Source organism: Caloenas nicobarica, chromosome 14, assembly GCF_036013445.1.
Source record: "Caloenas nicobarica isolate bCalNic1 chromosome 14, bCalNic1.hap1, whole genome shotgun sequence".
Taxonomy (NCBI): domain Eukaryota; kingdom Metazoa; phylum Chordata; class Aves; order Columbiformes; family Columbidae; genus Caloenas; species Caloenas nicobarica.
In genome coordinates, this window is record NC_088258.1 from 8,282,449 (window position 1) to 8,298,898 (window position 16,450).

At 42.2% G+C, this 16,450-nt stretch overlaps 2 protein-coding genes across 9 annotated transcripts; one reads left to right on the top strand and one right to left on the bottom strand.

Annotated features, from left to right (window-relative positions):
- Positions 1 to 174: 174 nt before the first annotated feature.
- Positions 175 to 11,559, bottom strand: LOC135994181 (acyl-coenzyme A synthetase ACSM3, mitochondrial-like). Of its 8 annotated transcripts, none has more exons than XM_065644537.1 (15): positions 11,469 to 11,559; positions 9,601 to 9,808; positions 8,270 to 8,449; positions 7,790 to 8,000; positions 6,868 to 7,075; positions 6,486 to 6,629; positions 5,480 to 5,636; positions 4,461 to 4,540; positions 4,002 to 4,125; positions 3,404 to 3,484; positions 2,620 to 2,721; positions 1,437 to 1,564; positions 1,219 to 1,318; positions 639 to 758; positions 175 to 495 (listed from the first exon to the last, which is right to left on the bottom strand). In XM_065644537.1, the coding sequence occupies exons 3-15, from the start codon at positions 8,435 to 8,437 to the stop codon at positions 409 to 411; spliced, it is 1,710 nt and encodes a 569-aa protein (XP_065500609.1). In that variant the 5' UTR covers positions 8,438 to 8,449; positions 9,601 to 9,808; positions 11,469 to 11,559; the 3' UTR covers positions 175 to 408. The 8 variants fall into 8 exon arrangements, with proteins under 8 accessions (XP_065500609.1, XP_065500608.1, XP_065500604.1 ...); XM_065644536.1 differs by having other exon boundaries at positions 9,601 to 9,757; positions 11,136 to 11,554; XM_065644532.1 differs by having other exon boundaries at positions 11,136 to 11,554.
- Positions 11,560 to 11,676: 117 nt separating this feature from the next.
- On the top strand, positions 11,677 to 15,324 carry THUMPD1 (THUMP domain containing 1). The gene is made up of 4 exons (XM_065644858.1): positions 11,677 to 11,890; positions 12,256 to 12,436; positions 12,799 to 13,047; positions 13,604 to 15,324. The coding sequence occupies exons 1-4, from the start codon at positions 11,678 to 11,680 to the stop codon at positions 13,927 to 13,929; spliced, it is 969 nt and encodes a 322-aa protein (XP_065500930.1). The 5' UTR covers position 11,677; the 3' UTR covers positions 13,930 to 15,324.
- Positions 15,325 to 16,450: the final 1,126 nt, after the last annotated feature.

A 16,450-nucleotide genomic window follows, 5' to 3' on the forward strand; every position in this document is an offset into this window, starting at 1 on the left:
GATGATTATAACTAGCTTTTAAAAATGTATTTAGAAGTTGTGACATTTCTCAGAAGTGATTCTTGAAGCAATAGTGTTCTCTTAAACTTACTGGGGTTTTTTTATCCTTTAAGTTAAATAACAATAAAGATAAAATGCTGGTTGCACTTCGTCAAATACTTTATTTAACACACATCAGCTATTGTACTCTTGACTACATGAGTTTCCCATTTAATTTCTATCAGTCTGCCTGCTGTACTATTAGCTATTAGTGTAGCACCTGGGACAGCCGAATGCTGGGAATCAGGTAGGAACTTATGCAAACCTAAACTAAGAAGGATACAGTATGATGTCTTTTATTCTACATTACTGTGTAAATCTGCAATATCTTAATTTCTAAAAAATCCTATTAAAAAGCAACAAGTACTTCTAATCTTTTCTCCACTCCTTCTGGCGCAGTTCATTTCTTCTGATCTTCCCACTAATAGTTTTTGGCAGTTGTTGAACGAACTCAATCTATTGGGAAATGGAGAAATTGTAGAACAAAATAAGATACACTTTACCTAAATTTTTATTTAACTTCAGCGGCATAGGTTTATAAGCCACAGAACAGCACCTGTTGGTTTATGGTAGTGAAAACTGAGTATTTGAGCACTCACCTTCCTAGGATACTTGTATGGAGCAGTAACTTTCTTAACGTGGTCTTGTAGCTCTTTCATCATTTTTTCTGGATCATGTGAAGCATAGTCAGATCTTAAAACAACAAAGGCTTTCACTACCTAAAGAAGTTATGGCAACAATGGTTTAAATGCCAATGAAACAGTATTACACAACAGTAAGATCTGAAACTAACTAAACATTTGCTGACAAACTGCAGAGTAATGTATAATGGCAGGTACAGAAAGCTTTGCCAATGTCTGTGGGTGCTCACTGTTGGTCTGGACTGTGCAGGCACTTTATATTCATTTAATAGAGATTAGAAACAGTAAGTATGACAGGGAAAGCTTCAAATGTTTCTTTTGTTATATTTGATTCAGGGCAATTGCCTTGGTCAGTTTACTCCTGTGTGGATTCTCCTGTGTCTGACAGAGTAGAAATACTGATTTGAATTTATTTCATTTCACGTTGAAAAAGAAAAAAAAAATTCCTTGGATAGACCAATCCTTTGGAAGTTGGGCTTGATTAGCACTGGTATACACAAAGCTACTTTAAATATTTAAGTATATTTAAGTTGTTTACCTCTCCTCTGATGGGGTCTGGACTGCTGACAACTGCGGATTCCACCACTGCAGGATGCTCCACCAGGGCACTTTCTACTTCAAATGGTCCAATACGGTATCTATAATATGGAAGAAAGGGCTTTTAATTGTATTTGATAACACACAAACGTAACTTCACACCTTAATCATCTGCATTATTCAAGTTTAATGATTTATTGTTAATCAGGCTTAAATTACCCAGCAGAATTAATGACATCATCAGCTCTTCCAACAAACCAGAAGTATCCATCCTCATCCATAATCCCCCTGTCCCCGGTGACATAAAAGTCTCCACGTATTGTTGCCTCTGTTTTCTCAGGATCATCCTAGGAAATATTAAATTGCATTTTATATGGAAACTACCTGAAAAATACACGAAATTGCATTCTAAATTATTTGGCATATAAGTTATTAAAAATTTAAGCTTTACAGACATGTCCATACTGTGGTCATGTGCATTGGATTCAAGTAGGACATGAATAATAGAGAATTATTAATTCACCATTACTAAGTGACAAAACTAGATATTAATAAATTCATAAAATGCAGTAAATGTGACTGACTTAAAATTTTAATCATATTATATTATGCCCCACGGCTTTAGGAACCACTGAAGGTTACAAAAATATGTAGGCTTATGGAACTGAGAATTTGCTTTTAGGTCATTATCTTTTAATGATTTTTTTTTTCTTTTCTATTTCTAGCATCTCCTATCCTGAGATTTTTTTGTTTTCCACACCCATAACAGTTTTAGCTCAGCATAACACAATTGTTTTTTCTACGGCAAAGGCAACTGATATCTGCAAGAATTTTTCCAGGCAGTATGCATGGTGTTCCTTTCCCGCATGTTCTGTACTGCTCAGAAGACCTGAATGTAGGCTGAGAGTATCCATAAAGTTTAATAAGGTTTCCTGGTGTCAGAACTGAAAACATTATGTGTTTGTTTGACTGGCTGTTGCACTGAAAATTCTAACCAACTCAGAAGAAAACTGAAAAAATTTCCTCTGAGTGAAACACTCCATCAAGCTCAAATCTGGAGGGAAGGGATTTGAACAGTGTCCTGCTTCTCAGATGGGGGCTTTAGTCCTTAGGCCACAGAGTATTTTGGGATTAGGGGGTCTGTCAAACATTTCCCTCTATATTACAGAAATATCAAGCAAAAGAAAGTGGATTTTTAACTCATTAAGCAGGACAATCTAATAGAACACATAACTTTGTATAAGTAGACCAAGCATCTGCAAGAAAAAAAAAGGAAATCCCTCTTTCTTCCCCATAGGTTTTCAGGCCAGGGAGCGGAGCATAAGTAAATGAAATGCGGCATCAGATTCCTTGTGAGAGAGATTTAACAGGATATCTACTTTAACTGTAGAAATATTCTTACAGCATAGCAAGTAAAAAGAAAAAGCGATCTCGTAGGTTTTACTCTGATGGCAATATCTCCTTCATTTCCAGGAGGCAGAATATTACTGTTTTCATCTATAATCTAAAAATAATCAAAACACAGTGTTATTATCTTGGAGCCAAATCAAAAAGCATTACATTAAGACTGTAGAATCTTGGTGCACATTTACAATATATAATCAAAGTCAGTTATTTATTAGGAAATTATTTGGAGCAGTAGAGGGGTCTTACTCTGACAACTGAAGTGTAAGATGATTACTAATTCACTGTACTTTGTGCTGTGTCTTTTACCTGAGGAATGCCAAGTACTATGCAAACATGTAATGAAGTCACTAAGACCCGAAGGAGGATCCTAAGTAACAGGGTGGGAAAATTTAAGAACCGAAAGGAAGCCACTAAAAATCTTAACCCATATCGCAAACGGATCTTGTGCTAGAATCTGCTTCAGCAGTTTTGTTATCACCAGAAACAACATCCACTCCCACTCTTCCTTAACTCAGCAATTTAATTTCTGTCAGTGCCTTGATGTTTGATATCTCACTGCCAGCAGTGGGGTGTCATCTGTGTTGGTGAGGATGGTGCAACAGAGAAGTCCAATTGCTTATTTTCCATGTGCTGGTTAGGGCAGTAACATGTATTTCTTCACTCTTCCATTCACTGCTGAATGATGATACATGGTACAACTCTGTGTTAGAGCTTTCAGTTCTCCTTAACGGAATGTGATTATGCAAGGGAGAGAGACGAAGTCACCAGAGGTGTGATACCTTGACATCGTACCATGGAGACGGTCTTCCCATAGAGCCAGGTTTGATTTTCATTCCCTTAAAATTTCCACAGATCAGCACCTGTAACAAGTGTTGTTGGGTTTGGGTTTTTTTCAATTTAAACTGTGGCTTGTATATTCAATCTTTAGCTTAGGTTTAAAATACTCAGATAATATGGTGTATATCTATAAGAAATACTAATTGTCCTCACTATAATCATATATCCAACGTTTAAACTTCTAGAAATAAACTATGCCCTCAGAATCACGCCAACAGCTCCAAATAATGTGAGTGCTCTAAATGTTGGTTTTAAACCAGAATTTGGAATGCAGTAATGAGGAACATACCCCTTTTGTATTAGTTCCCAATCCAAAGCCCACAGGAATGAAAAACAGGCCTTGGATTTCGGGTGAAGCTGTTATGATTGTTCTATGACTTACAAAATCTACATTTTCCAGTGTTGCTTATTGCAATTGACCTTTCCCCTAAAAGTCATAACTGCATATAATCATTTTAATCACTTTTCTTGGCAACCTGAATAGAATTTATTGCTGCATCTGTAAAGCACACATTTTCACATGTGTAAAGCAGAACATACAGTTTCTGTCTGTCCATAGCCTTCATAAATATCCAGCCCAGTCTGTGCTTTCCATTTTTCCATCACCTCAGAGTTGATTGGCTCCCCAGCACTCACACAGTGCCGCAGGCTTTTGAATGTATAGCTTGGTGGGAAAGAGAAAACAAAGAATTGGCAGTCAGCTCCCTGCTGTTCCCCATTCACTACTCTATTCCTGTTCTTTCTACATAAGAACAAAATGTTTACTGAGCCCTATTCGTTCCATTTGAACTGTATAGTGTTAAATGAAAACAAATCTGAAAAAAAAAGGTTAAGTTACCCCATAATCTTTATTCTGACTTTGTTCCTAAGACTGAAGATTCAAAATGTTGAGAAATACATGATGTGAGTTACTGTTATGCCATTGTAAATTTGGAATAAAATCAAGGTATGATGAGCAATTGATCAAATAGCCAACAAGGATATTCTGTGTTTGCCTACCTGGACAGTTTATGTTGCACAAACATTCGATAGGCAGTTGGAGGAGAACAGAAGACAGTTATGGGAAATCTTGACAGACTCTAGAGAATTTAGAAAAAAAAAAGTAGATTTTGGCAATGTACTGAAACCTGTGAGGTCCCATCTTTATTGTAAGAGATAATGTAACGATCTCTGCATACAGCTTATGAAACACACAAAATATTAAGTGTTTTAAAAGTAGTTACCTCTGTAATTGCCAACACCAACACACAGCAGTTACATTTAATTAGTTTCTTCTTCAAAATAGAATCTACATAATTTAACAATTAGTTCAACACAACAAAGTTTTTTGCTCTTGAAAGCTGCGGAGTTTCTCTTGCAGAATTTATTCAAAATTGCAGTTTAAGTAGAAAACAAGTGAAACCACAAGGCTACTTTTCTAGATAGTCTGTAGGTGTAAAACTGATAGTGTTCTTCAACATATCCTAACATTACCTAGCAATTTCCAGCCATCTAATTAACATGGATATGATGATAATGTCATTCCATGTAAAATGAAACAGAGTAGTCTTTTTCAAATGATGAAGAGTTGTGTGCAGAGGGTATAAGAGAATGTAATGTTGGTGCCTTTCGTTAAAGAAATTCAACCCTGCTGCCTCTTCACTCCTTAACTTTGAATTACATGGTGCAGGCAACTAAAATTCTCATTCATTTGTTACTGTCACTTATTTTAATAACACCACCAAGGTGCTCCACAAATCCCAGAACAACTTCTTGTGTACTTCACTTTTAGGCCTAGCAATGGATGTTTGCAGGTTTGCGCAGTCAAATCCAGAGCAGAGTACACAGTGAGACTCTTTGGATGTCAAACATGCTCTTGTTTTGGGGTACATTTGTGCAGCACTCCCTACTTAACCCATCGGCTGGTTATCGCCTGGTGCAAGTTATAGCTGTGCTGTGTGCTGCAGCCTGTGCAGCGCCAGGGGAATGGTTCAGCTGGAGAGAACAGTGCTGTTTGTTGCTGCGCTCTCCTTGCTTACCTCAAAGACAATGCCTGGGTTGAAGTGTGGCATCTTATGTATAAACACACACGCCCCTTGAATCCAGGGGGAAAAGACGCTGCTCCAAGCTGACTTTGCCCAGCCTGTGTCTGATGTGTTCCAAAATACATCTGAGGAAGTCAAGTCCAGCCAGTACCTGCTAACACAAGGAAATGGTCCACAGTCTCTGTTTGGCAGGAATAAGACAAATATAAAAATATCGACAAGGGATGTCCCATTGAAGCAAATCCACCACTGGCTATCTTGCATAAACAGCAATTAGGAATGCCGGAATTTCTGAGCAGGAGTTAAGTCACAGCACAGTGAGGATGTCATCAGTATACACTGATGTTGCATTTTTCTAAGGGAAAAATTACACTGATGGACAAGCTAACACCACCTCAGAACATGATGTCCTATGAATATGTATGAGATTGCTGGCATTTTGCTGAACTCATTTTTAGGGATGAGTTTTTGTTTACTTACTTCTAGTTTGATATTTTCTGATTTGTTATTCTTTGCCTATTAAGAGTGAAGTACACTGCCACAACAATTTTATAAACAACATTGCTTCCTAAATTTAAAGGTTCTGAACTATAAACATTTTGTTCTTGCAGGAGCTGTGTCTTATCCAGACACACATCAATTCAGAAGCCTAACAGACCCACTTTTTTTCCCTTTTGTGGCACAGGCTTCATAAACTTGTGCTGATGTTCAGTTCAAGGGCATTCTATTAACTATACACAATGAAGAATTTGCCAAAATTTAAAGAAAATGTTAGAAAGAAGTTAGTGACTATATGACTGCTACATTCTCTATATACTAAGGCAGCTGGACTCAAACTGTTTTGTTTTATGGAAAAAAATAACCCACTTTTTGGGATGTAAAACAACTGCTGTTTTTTAAACTATTGAAATAAAAGCTTCTGGTAATAATCTTGTGTTTCTCTTCCTTCTGCTATGTAAATACCTACAGAAATATGTCTGATTCAAAGTGATACCTGTACCTTGCATTTGCTGTCAAGCCAATACCATAGCTGCTGTGGGAATGTTCAGTCATTTTTGGAGATCCTGTAGTTCCACTGGTAAAATAGATGGCCATTGGATCTCGACATTTTGTGTTCACACAGTGGTGATCTGAAGGAGCATTTCTTAAAATAAGCAAAATGATTAATAAAGTGATTTCATAGTGCGACTTTACACATTTTTGAAAATATTTAACCAAAATAACTGTAGCAATCAAAAGCGTCATAAACATTGATATTTTTCCACTGTGCAGTCCTAAAAGGGTGCAAATATATTGGAGTGTGCCAACATTTCCTATTCAAAACAAACAACTGTGATTTTCTTTCATCATTGCTGTAACATTTCACAGTGGTGGTTACTCACTTCAGGAGATCTTTAAAGTTCAGCCATCCCTCTCTGTGGCCCTCTGACACAAGCAACTTGAATTTCAGAGACTGGCATTCAGCCCCAACTGAGTCTACAGCTGGCGCCACAAAATCATCAGTGATGATACACTTTGCCTGGGATTTCTGTAGTCGATGAAGAATGTCCTTGGCTGTCAATTGCTGTGTGCCAGGAATCAGGACAGTTCCTAAAGGGAAGGAAAGCGAATGGATACACGGTCTCAACATTTAAGAAAAACACTTGTACCTACAAGCAGACTTCGGCTCACTTTGTTCTTTCGAGTGGAACAGAGCTGTATTAAAAGTGGGACTTGGACTTATTTTTGTAAATATGCCAATTATTTGATGGATTAAATGCTATGGGAAGACTAGCACAAGTTAGTAAATATTAGGTTGACCGTGGGACACCAAAATAAATCAACAGAATAACTTTCCTTCTTTTGAAAACACTGCCCCTGGAACAAGTCTCTCTGGACTTGCCCTCTTTACTGGTAAACACAGCCGCTGCTTCACAAGGTAGACTGCTTGTGTTTGTGAGGCACCAAGACATTCAGAGTTGTAAATACTGGGAAGCTGAGTATTTAACAGGTCCCACAGGGGAACATGTGAAACACTTCGTTAAGTGTGTGCTAATTGCACTGCGAGTTAGCAAGAGCGTGCATTTGTGATGTGTCACAAGGAGAATGACAGAGGCACAAGGACTCACAGGGTTTCCTTAACAGCTAGAGCATGTGCAAAAGTCCTAAAAGCACCACCAAGGAAAAACTTGGCATGAAGCATGTTTTTGACCAGCCTGAGTTCATCCTCATTAGCATGCTGATAGTTCTGAGCGCACTAAATAGCAAAGACTGCTTTGACTCACAATTTCTGTACCTATGTACCATTTCTGTGCTTCTACCAACCTGTTCGCATGCAGGCCAGATTCACTAGCCACCACTCTGGGATCCGGGGCAGAATCACAATAACTCTGTCTCCCTGTTGCAGACCGCAGGCATCAGAGAGAACATTTGCCGCTTTCCTGGACAGCACACCCAGCTCCTCAAAGCTCCACCTCACCTCTTCTCCGGCACCATCTACCCACCATAATGCGGGGTTTTTAGACTTTTTTCCCTGCTATAGAACAACAAGGTACATTTCAAATGAGGTACCTATTTATCTACACTCAATCTCACTGGAGTTACCAATTAAAGGAAAGAACTATTTGGACGTGTGGACAGGACAGGGTGTAGCTTAAGGGATCTACATGCTCAACCTGCAAGAGATGATCACCAGATTCTAATCAGAACATAACCCCAGGATCTTGGTTATTTGATTTGTCAGATATTCAGCATTAATGACCAGCATTAAATACTTCAGCATCAGAGAAGCCAAGTAACTGTTACCTTTTCCACTTCAGTCCACCTGTCCAGCACATCTCTGGCAAAGTTGAAGTACTCTGGCACCTCTGGTCTGCGCTGTTGTTTTATGGCTTCATAACTCAAAGAGGCATGAACGGGGTAGCACCGGCTACAAAGCTGGAGAGATCTTCTCAGGTGAGCCCGCAGCGACATAGTGCTTGGGATCTGCAGTAACAAAATGCACAGCAGCAAGAGCCACAGTAGTCTCTTCAAGGTTATTCCTTACTGATTACCTTTCCAAGAAATGCTACAGTGATAAAGATACAAACCTGGTATTAGCCATGCAGTTTCAGAACAGTTTTACTAGTATGCAGTGTGTTACACTGGAACACCAATCCCCGCTGCCAACTGGAGTAACTGCTGAGGACAGTTCCAGTTCAGCCATGGCCTGGCCCCTGCTCTCCAGTGACCACCATGCAGCTGAGATCCTGACCCTGCATTCAACCAGCAGCACTCAGCCCTGTCACTGTGGCAGCTTTCCTATAATTCACGTTCCTTCCCTTCCCACAAGTCCCGCTAATCTTGTAGATCACGTTTCAGTTGCCTTATACAGCAGAGAGGCACCGAACGCGACCCAAACACTTCAGCTCTGACTTCTGTACATTAAATGTCTGCTACTGACTGACAATATACAAGTAACAGCATGGACCAAGATGTTGCACAGATAATTCAACAATCGTGCATTAATTACTGTCTGACCACAGTGTCATTTGGTTCAAAGACATTTACAGTTTTTATAGTTTATCAGCACTGGGGATATACTGGTTGACAGGAATAAAATTAATGTAGCAAAGCCCTGAAAAGATTCTATGTACTGATGTTTTAAGTATTATTTTGATGTGTGATCAGCAAAAAGTGTCACTTTATAAGACAGGGAAATTTTAAAAGACTGTCTGAAAAAGGATCCAAAATGAAAAGCCTTATTTCTCAAAAAGAGTCAACTTAGCAGGAGGTCTGAAAACTCTGAAGTCATTATTTTCATGCATTGTCAACTGTCTTTTTAGATATAAAATAATATAAACACTGCCAGTTCCTTACGGAATTAATAGCTATCCAGCTCTATTATAAAATCATGGGATTTTAATCATTCAGTGAAGCAAAGGGACATTTTTTGGAACTGTAACAGTAAGTCTGCGTATGACAAACACAGGAAAGAAACCCAGCCAAAGGAAAGACAGAGCAGGACAGGGAGAAGAGGGAATGTGGACAGACATGGCAAATCAGTACTGCTCCAGTGCCAGAAAACATCCTGCCCAGCAGCTTGCAGGCCCGGGTGGGGGTCAGTTACCTTCAAAAAGGCCTCAATCCCAACTTACTGCCTCTCTGGCTTGCACCGAAGTGGAACCTTCTCAGTGCTGGGATGTGTCACAGCTTTGACTCCGTCCACAGAGCTCAGACTCCTGACCACATGCCTGCTTTTGCACAGTTCCTCTGCCGGTGACCGACTCCTGTGCTCCTCACGTGCACTTTGGACTCAGACAAGGGGCAACAAAGACAGTTGCAGTGAGAAGAGCTGATAGGTTTCTGCAGAGCTCAGAGTGCAAGTAAAAAGTGTGAGTCCCAAATTCCTCCTGTTTCCCTCTCCTCCCCTCTTCCCACCCACCAGCCCGTGGAGGAACACAGTCATAAAACATCGCTACAGCCAAACCACATCTGTTATGCTCTGGCTGGGGCAACACAGGAGTAACAGCCTTACAATTGGCTTCATGACTACACCGCTCAGCAGGTAGCATGGGGGTCCTCAGGTAACCACAGCAGTTCAGCCCTGACAACAATGAGTATCAACTCCTGGGATGCTGCAGCTGCTGCCTGGAGCAGCTTTGTTAAGGTGACTTGTGAGGTGTTGCAGGGGCTCTGCCTCGTGCTCAGAGAGCACACAGTGACGTGGTGCTCTGGCATTGCTGCCTCCTCTGCTCCACTCCTACGGGAGAGGCAGGAGGGAACATGTGCCATCCCCTCTGCCATCCTGGCCACAGCCCAGCACTACGGTGGGCACAGCTGTGTCACTGGTACATGCCTCTACCTTCAGTCTCTCCTGCAAGGATGTCACTCACTAGGGAGCTAGTGACAGCTATAGCTTAAATCGGGGCATCAAGATTTGTAAGAATTTGGCTAAATTTCTCCTGCTGTGTCTCCATGCTCAGTCAGTAGAGAGATTGCTAACACACATTTATGTCTTCGGAGCTGATCAGTGAGGATGACACTGCAGTCTTTCCAGGCACTTAGGTTCTGTACTTTTGCCAGGACTCCCTCCCAGGATTCTATCCATGTCTGTTTGTAAACAGCACTCAGAGATGTTAACCAGCTCCCTGAAATGTTCACTGCAGCAGAAACAAACTGGTTCAAAACAGATTTCCCCAAACAACAAAGCTGGTCTCTGCCTAGGGGTAAAGGGAGACCTACAGCCAGTCTGCAGCAGTGACATTTCAAACAGCTCTTTGAAAGTCATGCAACAAAATCTTCCCAGAGGAAAAGCAAAGGAACAGCCTTAAAGGGATTCCCTACCCAGAAAATCACATCACCCCGGAGGAGGCACGAACGTTTAGAGAAAATTACAACAATGGCTTGCGATAAGAATCAGTGAATGTGCCAAGAATATGTAGGCAAGGTTTCCAGTTTAGGAAGAAAGCCGTAACTTTCACAGTGATCTAACCTGGAATCTATTATTTTGGTACAGCATAAAACTGCACCCATGGGCATTTCTTAGTACTCCAGCACTTTTCTCTAGAAAAGTATCCTAGTTAGGTTTTGAGAGGTTAATTGCATTTCCTCTGCGTCACTCACAGCTGCCTGTAGAAATTCTTCCTCATATTTCAAACATGTCCTGACATGCCCAACTCCAGGGACTTACCACTATAATCCACCAGAACTTCGAGTCCTTCACACAACCCCAGTGCTGCAAAGTGGTGAATAATCCCACCGATGTTTAACGACGATGTCTAACACAAACCCAAACTTTAATCCCAAACCTGAAGTTCAGGGGCAGAAAAAACATCAAGGGCTACGCGTGACAGAGTTTGACCATTTCTGAGTCCAGAGCGCTGTCCCTGGGCCAAGCGCTCACCCCGCCCTGGTGTGTGCCAAGTCTGAGGTGAATTGCGATTTTCAGCGAGGTTTTTGAGCTTCCCGGGCGCTGCACCGCACTGCCTGCAGCAGAGAGGCCTGGAGGCGGCTCGGGGCCTACCTGCGGAGCTGGGGCCCGGCTCCCCGGCGCAGCACGGCACCGCAGGGACCTGAGCCGCTGCCCGGTACCCGCTGCCCGGTACCCGCTGCCCCTCAGCGCTGCCCGGCCGCGACACGAGGACCCGAGCACCGCCGGGCCGCAAGGCGGCGCTGTTCTGCGGCGGTGACGCCATCGCGGCGCGCGGCGGCGGCGGGAGCGGGCGGCGGTCAATGGCCGCGGCGGAGCCGGCGGCGCGGAAGCGGCGGCCCAAGGGGCACTTCGCGGCGGCGGGACGGGCCAAGCGGCCCCGCGGCGGCGGGCGGCAGCTGGAGGCCGGCATGCGCGGCATCCTCATCACCTGCAACATGAACGAGCGCAAGTGCGTGGGGGAGGCCTACAGCCTGCTCGGCGAGTACGGGGACCTGCTCTACGGGCCCGAGCAGGTGCGTACGGGCCGCCCCGCCGGTGGCTCGGGGCTGGCCGGGGGGCGGCCCCGAGGCCGGGGAGAGCGGCCCCCTCAGCTCCTGCCTCCCGCAGCCTGGCAGCGCTAAGGCCGGCGGGGCGGGGAGCGCAGCTCCGCGAGGCCTCCTCTCCCTTTTTGTACATAAAAAAAAAATCGGTGGTCCCCCTGCCACGGAAATACCCGTTTCTGTGAGCAAACCCCAGCGCAACCCTGCGGGTTGGTTCAGAAAAGGCCCCTGCCCGTCCTCTCCAGGCCCCTGCGTGTGGCAGGGCCTCGCTGGTGGATTTTAAGTTGTGGGCCTTGTTGCTTGAGACTCACCAAACAAGAGATGTTCCTTGTGTGAAGTTTTCAGATCACGAGGAGCGGCTGTCCGGAAGCGAGAGGGAGGAGGATGAGGACGATGTTGAAGCTGCCCTGAAGAAGGAGGTCGGCCAGATCCGCACCTCGACGGAGCAGAAGCTGCGGCGGTTCCAGTCGGTGGAGAGCGGCGCCAACAACGTGGTCTTCATCAGGACCCGGGGCATAGGTGGGACATCAGCCAACGCTGCGTAATGCTGCGGGGATAGACTGCTCTGAACAGTGTTAGTAACAGGCTACGGAGTGTGACACCCAAGAAAGTCATGTATACCAAACAAATACAGGGCTCCCCTTCCCTTTGGCATTGCCACTGAATTTTGTCATTAGTGGAGTCGCTAAAGATAGAGGAATCCACTTTGACAATATTTGATTATCCAGTTTTGGTATAGTGAAACAACTCTTTACAGAAAAGGATTTGAGGCTGACAGCAGTGCAGCCAAGCGTGCGTTTCCCCAGCTTATTATTTAGAGTGGGTAAGAAGGGAGAAAATGCCTTCAATTTGTTTCTCATGCCTAGCTGTTTTTCTTGTAGAACCGGAGAACCTGGTGCACCATATACTAAAGGACATGCACGCCACTAAAAAGAAGAAGACAAGAGTCATTCTGCGCATGCTGCCCATTTCTGGAACTTGCAAGGCTTTTATGGAGGATATGAAAAAATATGCGGAGACATTTTTTGAGCCTTGGTTTAAAGCCCCTAATAAGGGTACTTTTCAGATTGTTTACAAAGCTCGTAATAACAGTCACATGAGTAGGGAAGAAGTAATTAAGGAATTGGCAGGTATGTATGGATCTCACACAGAACTAAAACCAAGTATATAAGTAGCCCGTGACTGCACGCATAACATAGGTCAGATCACTACAAGTGGTCTTAATGGGCATATGTATTTGTTGCTTCTCTAAGACTTAAAAAAGCTTGACATCAATATTCCTTGTTGGTGTTGATGTCTTAAGAGGCAACAAGCAGAAGAGAGTACAGTGTTGAATATAATTTGGAATGTTCTAAAATGTGTTTTGAAATGACAGCTATCAGATTTTCTCTCCAGATGTTACATTGAAATAATGCAGTACTATTTCCACTGAATATATGACGCGGAAAATAGCTCCACCTTACTTATTTTGTTTCTTGGTGGGATAATTTTCAATTACTTCAGTACTACTGGTGGTATATGCCAAGAGTCCTGCTGTGCTCTGCTATTTTAAGCAATTACAAAAACGAGTAATTGGTTACAACTAAGGGGGATGCTGCCTCCTCTCTCTTTTCTCCTTTCAGTAGGGGATGCTTCTGCTCTGAAACAGCTTTTCCAGCACGTTTTAAACTACATTTTGTTTTACAGGAATTGTGGGCAGCCTCAATCCAGAAAACAAAGTTGATCTTAACAACCCACAATATACAATTGTGGTGGAAATAATAAAAAACGTCTGTTGCTTGAGTGTGGTGAGGGACTATATTCTGTTCAGAAAATACAATCTCCAGGAGGTGGTGAAGAGCAACAAAGACACACAACAAAACCCATCAGCTCTGACAGAAGACCAGAGCTCGAAGGCAGTAAAACCAGAAACTGAGGAGGATGAGAAGAGCTCAAAAGAAGTAAAACAAGAGAACGAGAATCACAGTGAAACAGAAGCCGAGTCCAAGGGGAATGATGTGCTGACAGTGTAGAAAATGTGGTAGGAGGGAAAGAAAACACAATTGAAACCCATTAAAGTTGCCCTAGAGTTCTGAAAGGGAATTTTAAAGAGGAGAGTGGGTTTTGTTTTGAAATCTCGTTTTTAAAATCCACGTGTAAGAATTTTAATGCTTGTTGCAGGTGGAGCTGACATTACAGCAGATATGAGTGCTCAGGGGTGCGTCACCTTTGTGGTGAAACTTGCTGTTGTTCTTCTAGGGCTCTGTTCTGCATTGCCTTTACCCAGCACAGAAAGCTGTGTGCATGCATGTGTGGCCATCCCGAGGTATATGGACTCTCCTGTGTTAGCTCCGGTGGCTACAGAAATCAGAAGGCAGTGCAGAATCAGCTCTATCAGGAAGTATTGACAGAAGTGAGAGATCTGAAAAAGAGGGTTGCTTGCAAAGAGTTTTTAACGATGCGAACTGACAACTGGTGTGACTGCAGAACTCATACATTCTTCCGTGTCAACAACAGAACGAGCTAAAACTGATCATTTCCTGTATGATGGAGGGTTATTTATATATATATATATACACACACATACACATAGCTCTACAAGGATATGCCAAGTCTTGAAGGGGAAGAACTGCTGTATCAAAATACTTGAATATTATGAGACGATTCAGAGTAATAGATTTGACCATTGTAGAACCATAGAAGTACAATGCAGGCATTGCAGATGGTCTCAGCAAAAACTACATGTGTGTTTACATTAGCTGTGCATACAGCAGTTGTTGGTTTCTAGGAAATGCAGTAGTCACTGAACAGAATCCGTTTCAATAATTTCCTGCAAATAAATAGCCTTTTGCTGCTCTTTTCAAAGGCTTAATCCTTGGAGTGGGGGGTTATAAAGTCTTTTTTTTTTAGGTCTCACAATTTGAATTTAAATACTGTTTGGAAACTTCTTATGAGAAGCTCTCCATTATATGATACTGGATAAGGGGAATTAAGTTTAATTTTTGGTACAACTTTAGCTTTACAGTAATAATTTTGTTTCAGATTGATAGTAATGATAGTGAGTCTTCCTGTTGTCTGTTACAGCAGCTTTTTTAATATCCCAGTGACTTTTAAAAAACAACCAGAACCGGTACAGCTATAACCTGCTTTCCAGTAGTGTTTTGAATATGCTTCCTGTACCACTGATTAGCTTTAGTTACTTCACTTGTAGCATAAAAGCCTGTCGGTTGCTAAAGGGAAAAGACTCATCTTGAAGAACACCACTTGTTACTTGTCTTGGTTTAGTGAAAAGCATGTGTTCAAGTCTCTCAACAGTGTTTGATTTATACTTTCCTCTTCTCTCAAAATTGTTTTAGAATTTGGAAAATTAAGATGACTTTTCCCCCAAGTCCTGTCTCCCTTACCACCCATTTATTAAAACTCTGCTTTCTTACCTCCATCCGTGTTTTCTTTAAATTTTAAAGCTTTTTGTGTGGATTAAAACCAGCAACGTCTACATCACACAGGAAAAACCATTTGAGACCAGACACAAAGGCCAACAGTGAATGTTTACTGGTGGCTGATGTTGGTGATGACAACTCAAGACAGCCTACTTATATTACTAAGGACAGACTCATGGGTAGTTTGTGGGGGTTTTGTGATTTTTTTTTTTCTCTCTCTCACTCATCTGTGTGTCTACAGTACCTACAGGTCTTCAGAAGAAACTGTTGAACAGCTACCATTCGTTTTTCAAGCCTATGTCTGACATTCAGATGCTGCCTATGCTGCAGTCTTCAAGATGTTCACATTTTTACTTCTGATTTTTCATAACTGGCACTTATTGAACATTTGTTGTTAACACATTAATTCCTAAATCTTGAGGCTTTCAAGATTCATACAAGCAGGGCGTTTAATTTGGATGCATGCAAGATCTATGGCCATTTCTGGGAACTTCATTACATACTACCAGGATTTCTTCATTAATAAGCCTCTTGTGAGTTTAGCTTGAACAGACATGGCAGTCACTTATAGCAGACACACGGTACCTGGTGAGGTCATGCTGCACCTACATGCAGTAGGGGTGCTGCATAGAGTGGTTACTGGATATCTGCACAAGTTCTGACAAATTAAAAAAAAAAAAAAGGAGATTAAACAATATTGCTTTTGGAAAATTGCTGCTAACCACTCCTTTCTATTCCATACTAGCACACAAATTACAAGACCTGATTGCAACCTCACTTACATGGTAAGGAAAGTAATTGCCATCACTGTCAGTGTTCAGGAAAGATGTTACCGTGCTGCAGACATCAGCTGAAGAGGTGATACAGTGACTGTGGTACATCAGTGGTGTACCTAATTTGTCCTGATGCTCACTTGAAGCACAAGGACCATCCCTTGGGATGAAACCCCGGCCCACATCTCACCTTAGGACAAAGTCAGGCACTTCAAGATGAAGGCACCTAAAATTAGAGCTTTCTTTTGAACATTTTGCTTGTGTCAGTCTTATTTGGCCCCACACTTTCTGAAATGGACTGTCATAAAGCTTTAGACATGCTGCAATTGCCTCAGCTGTCC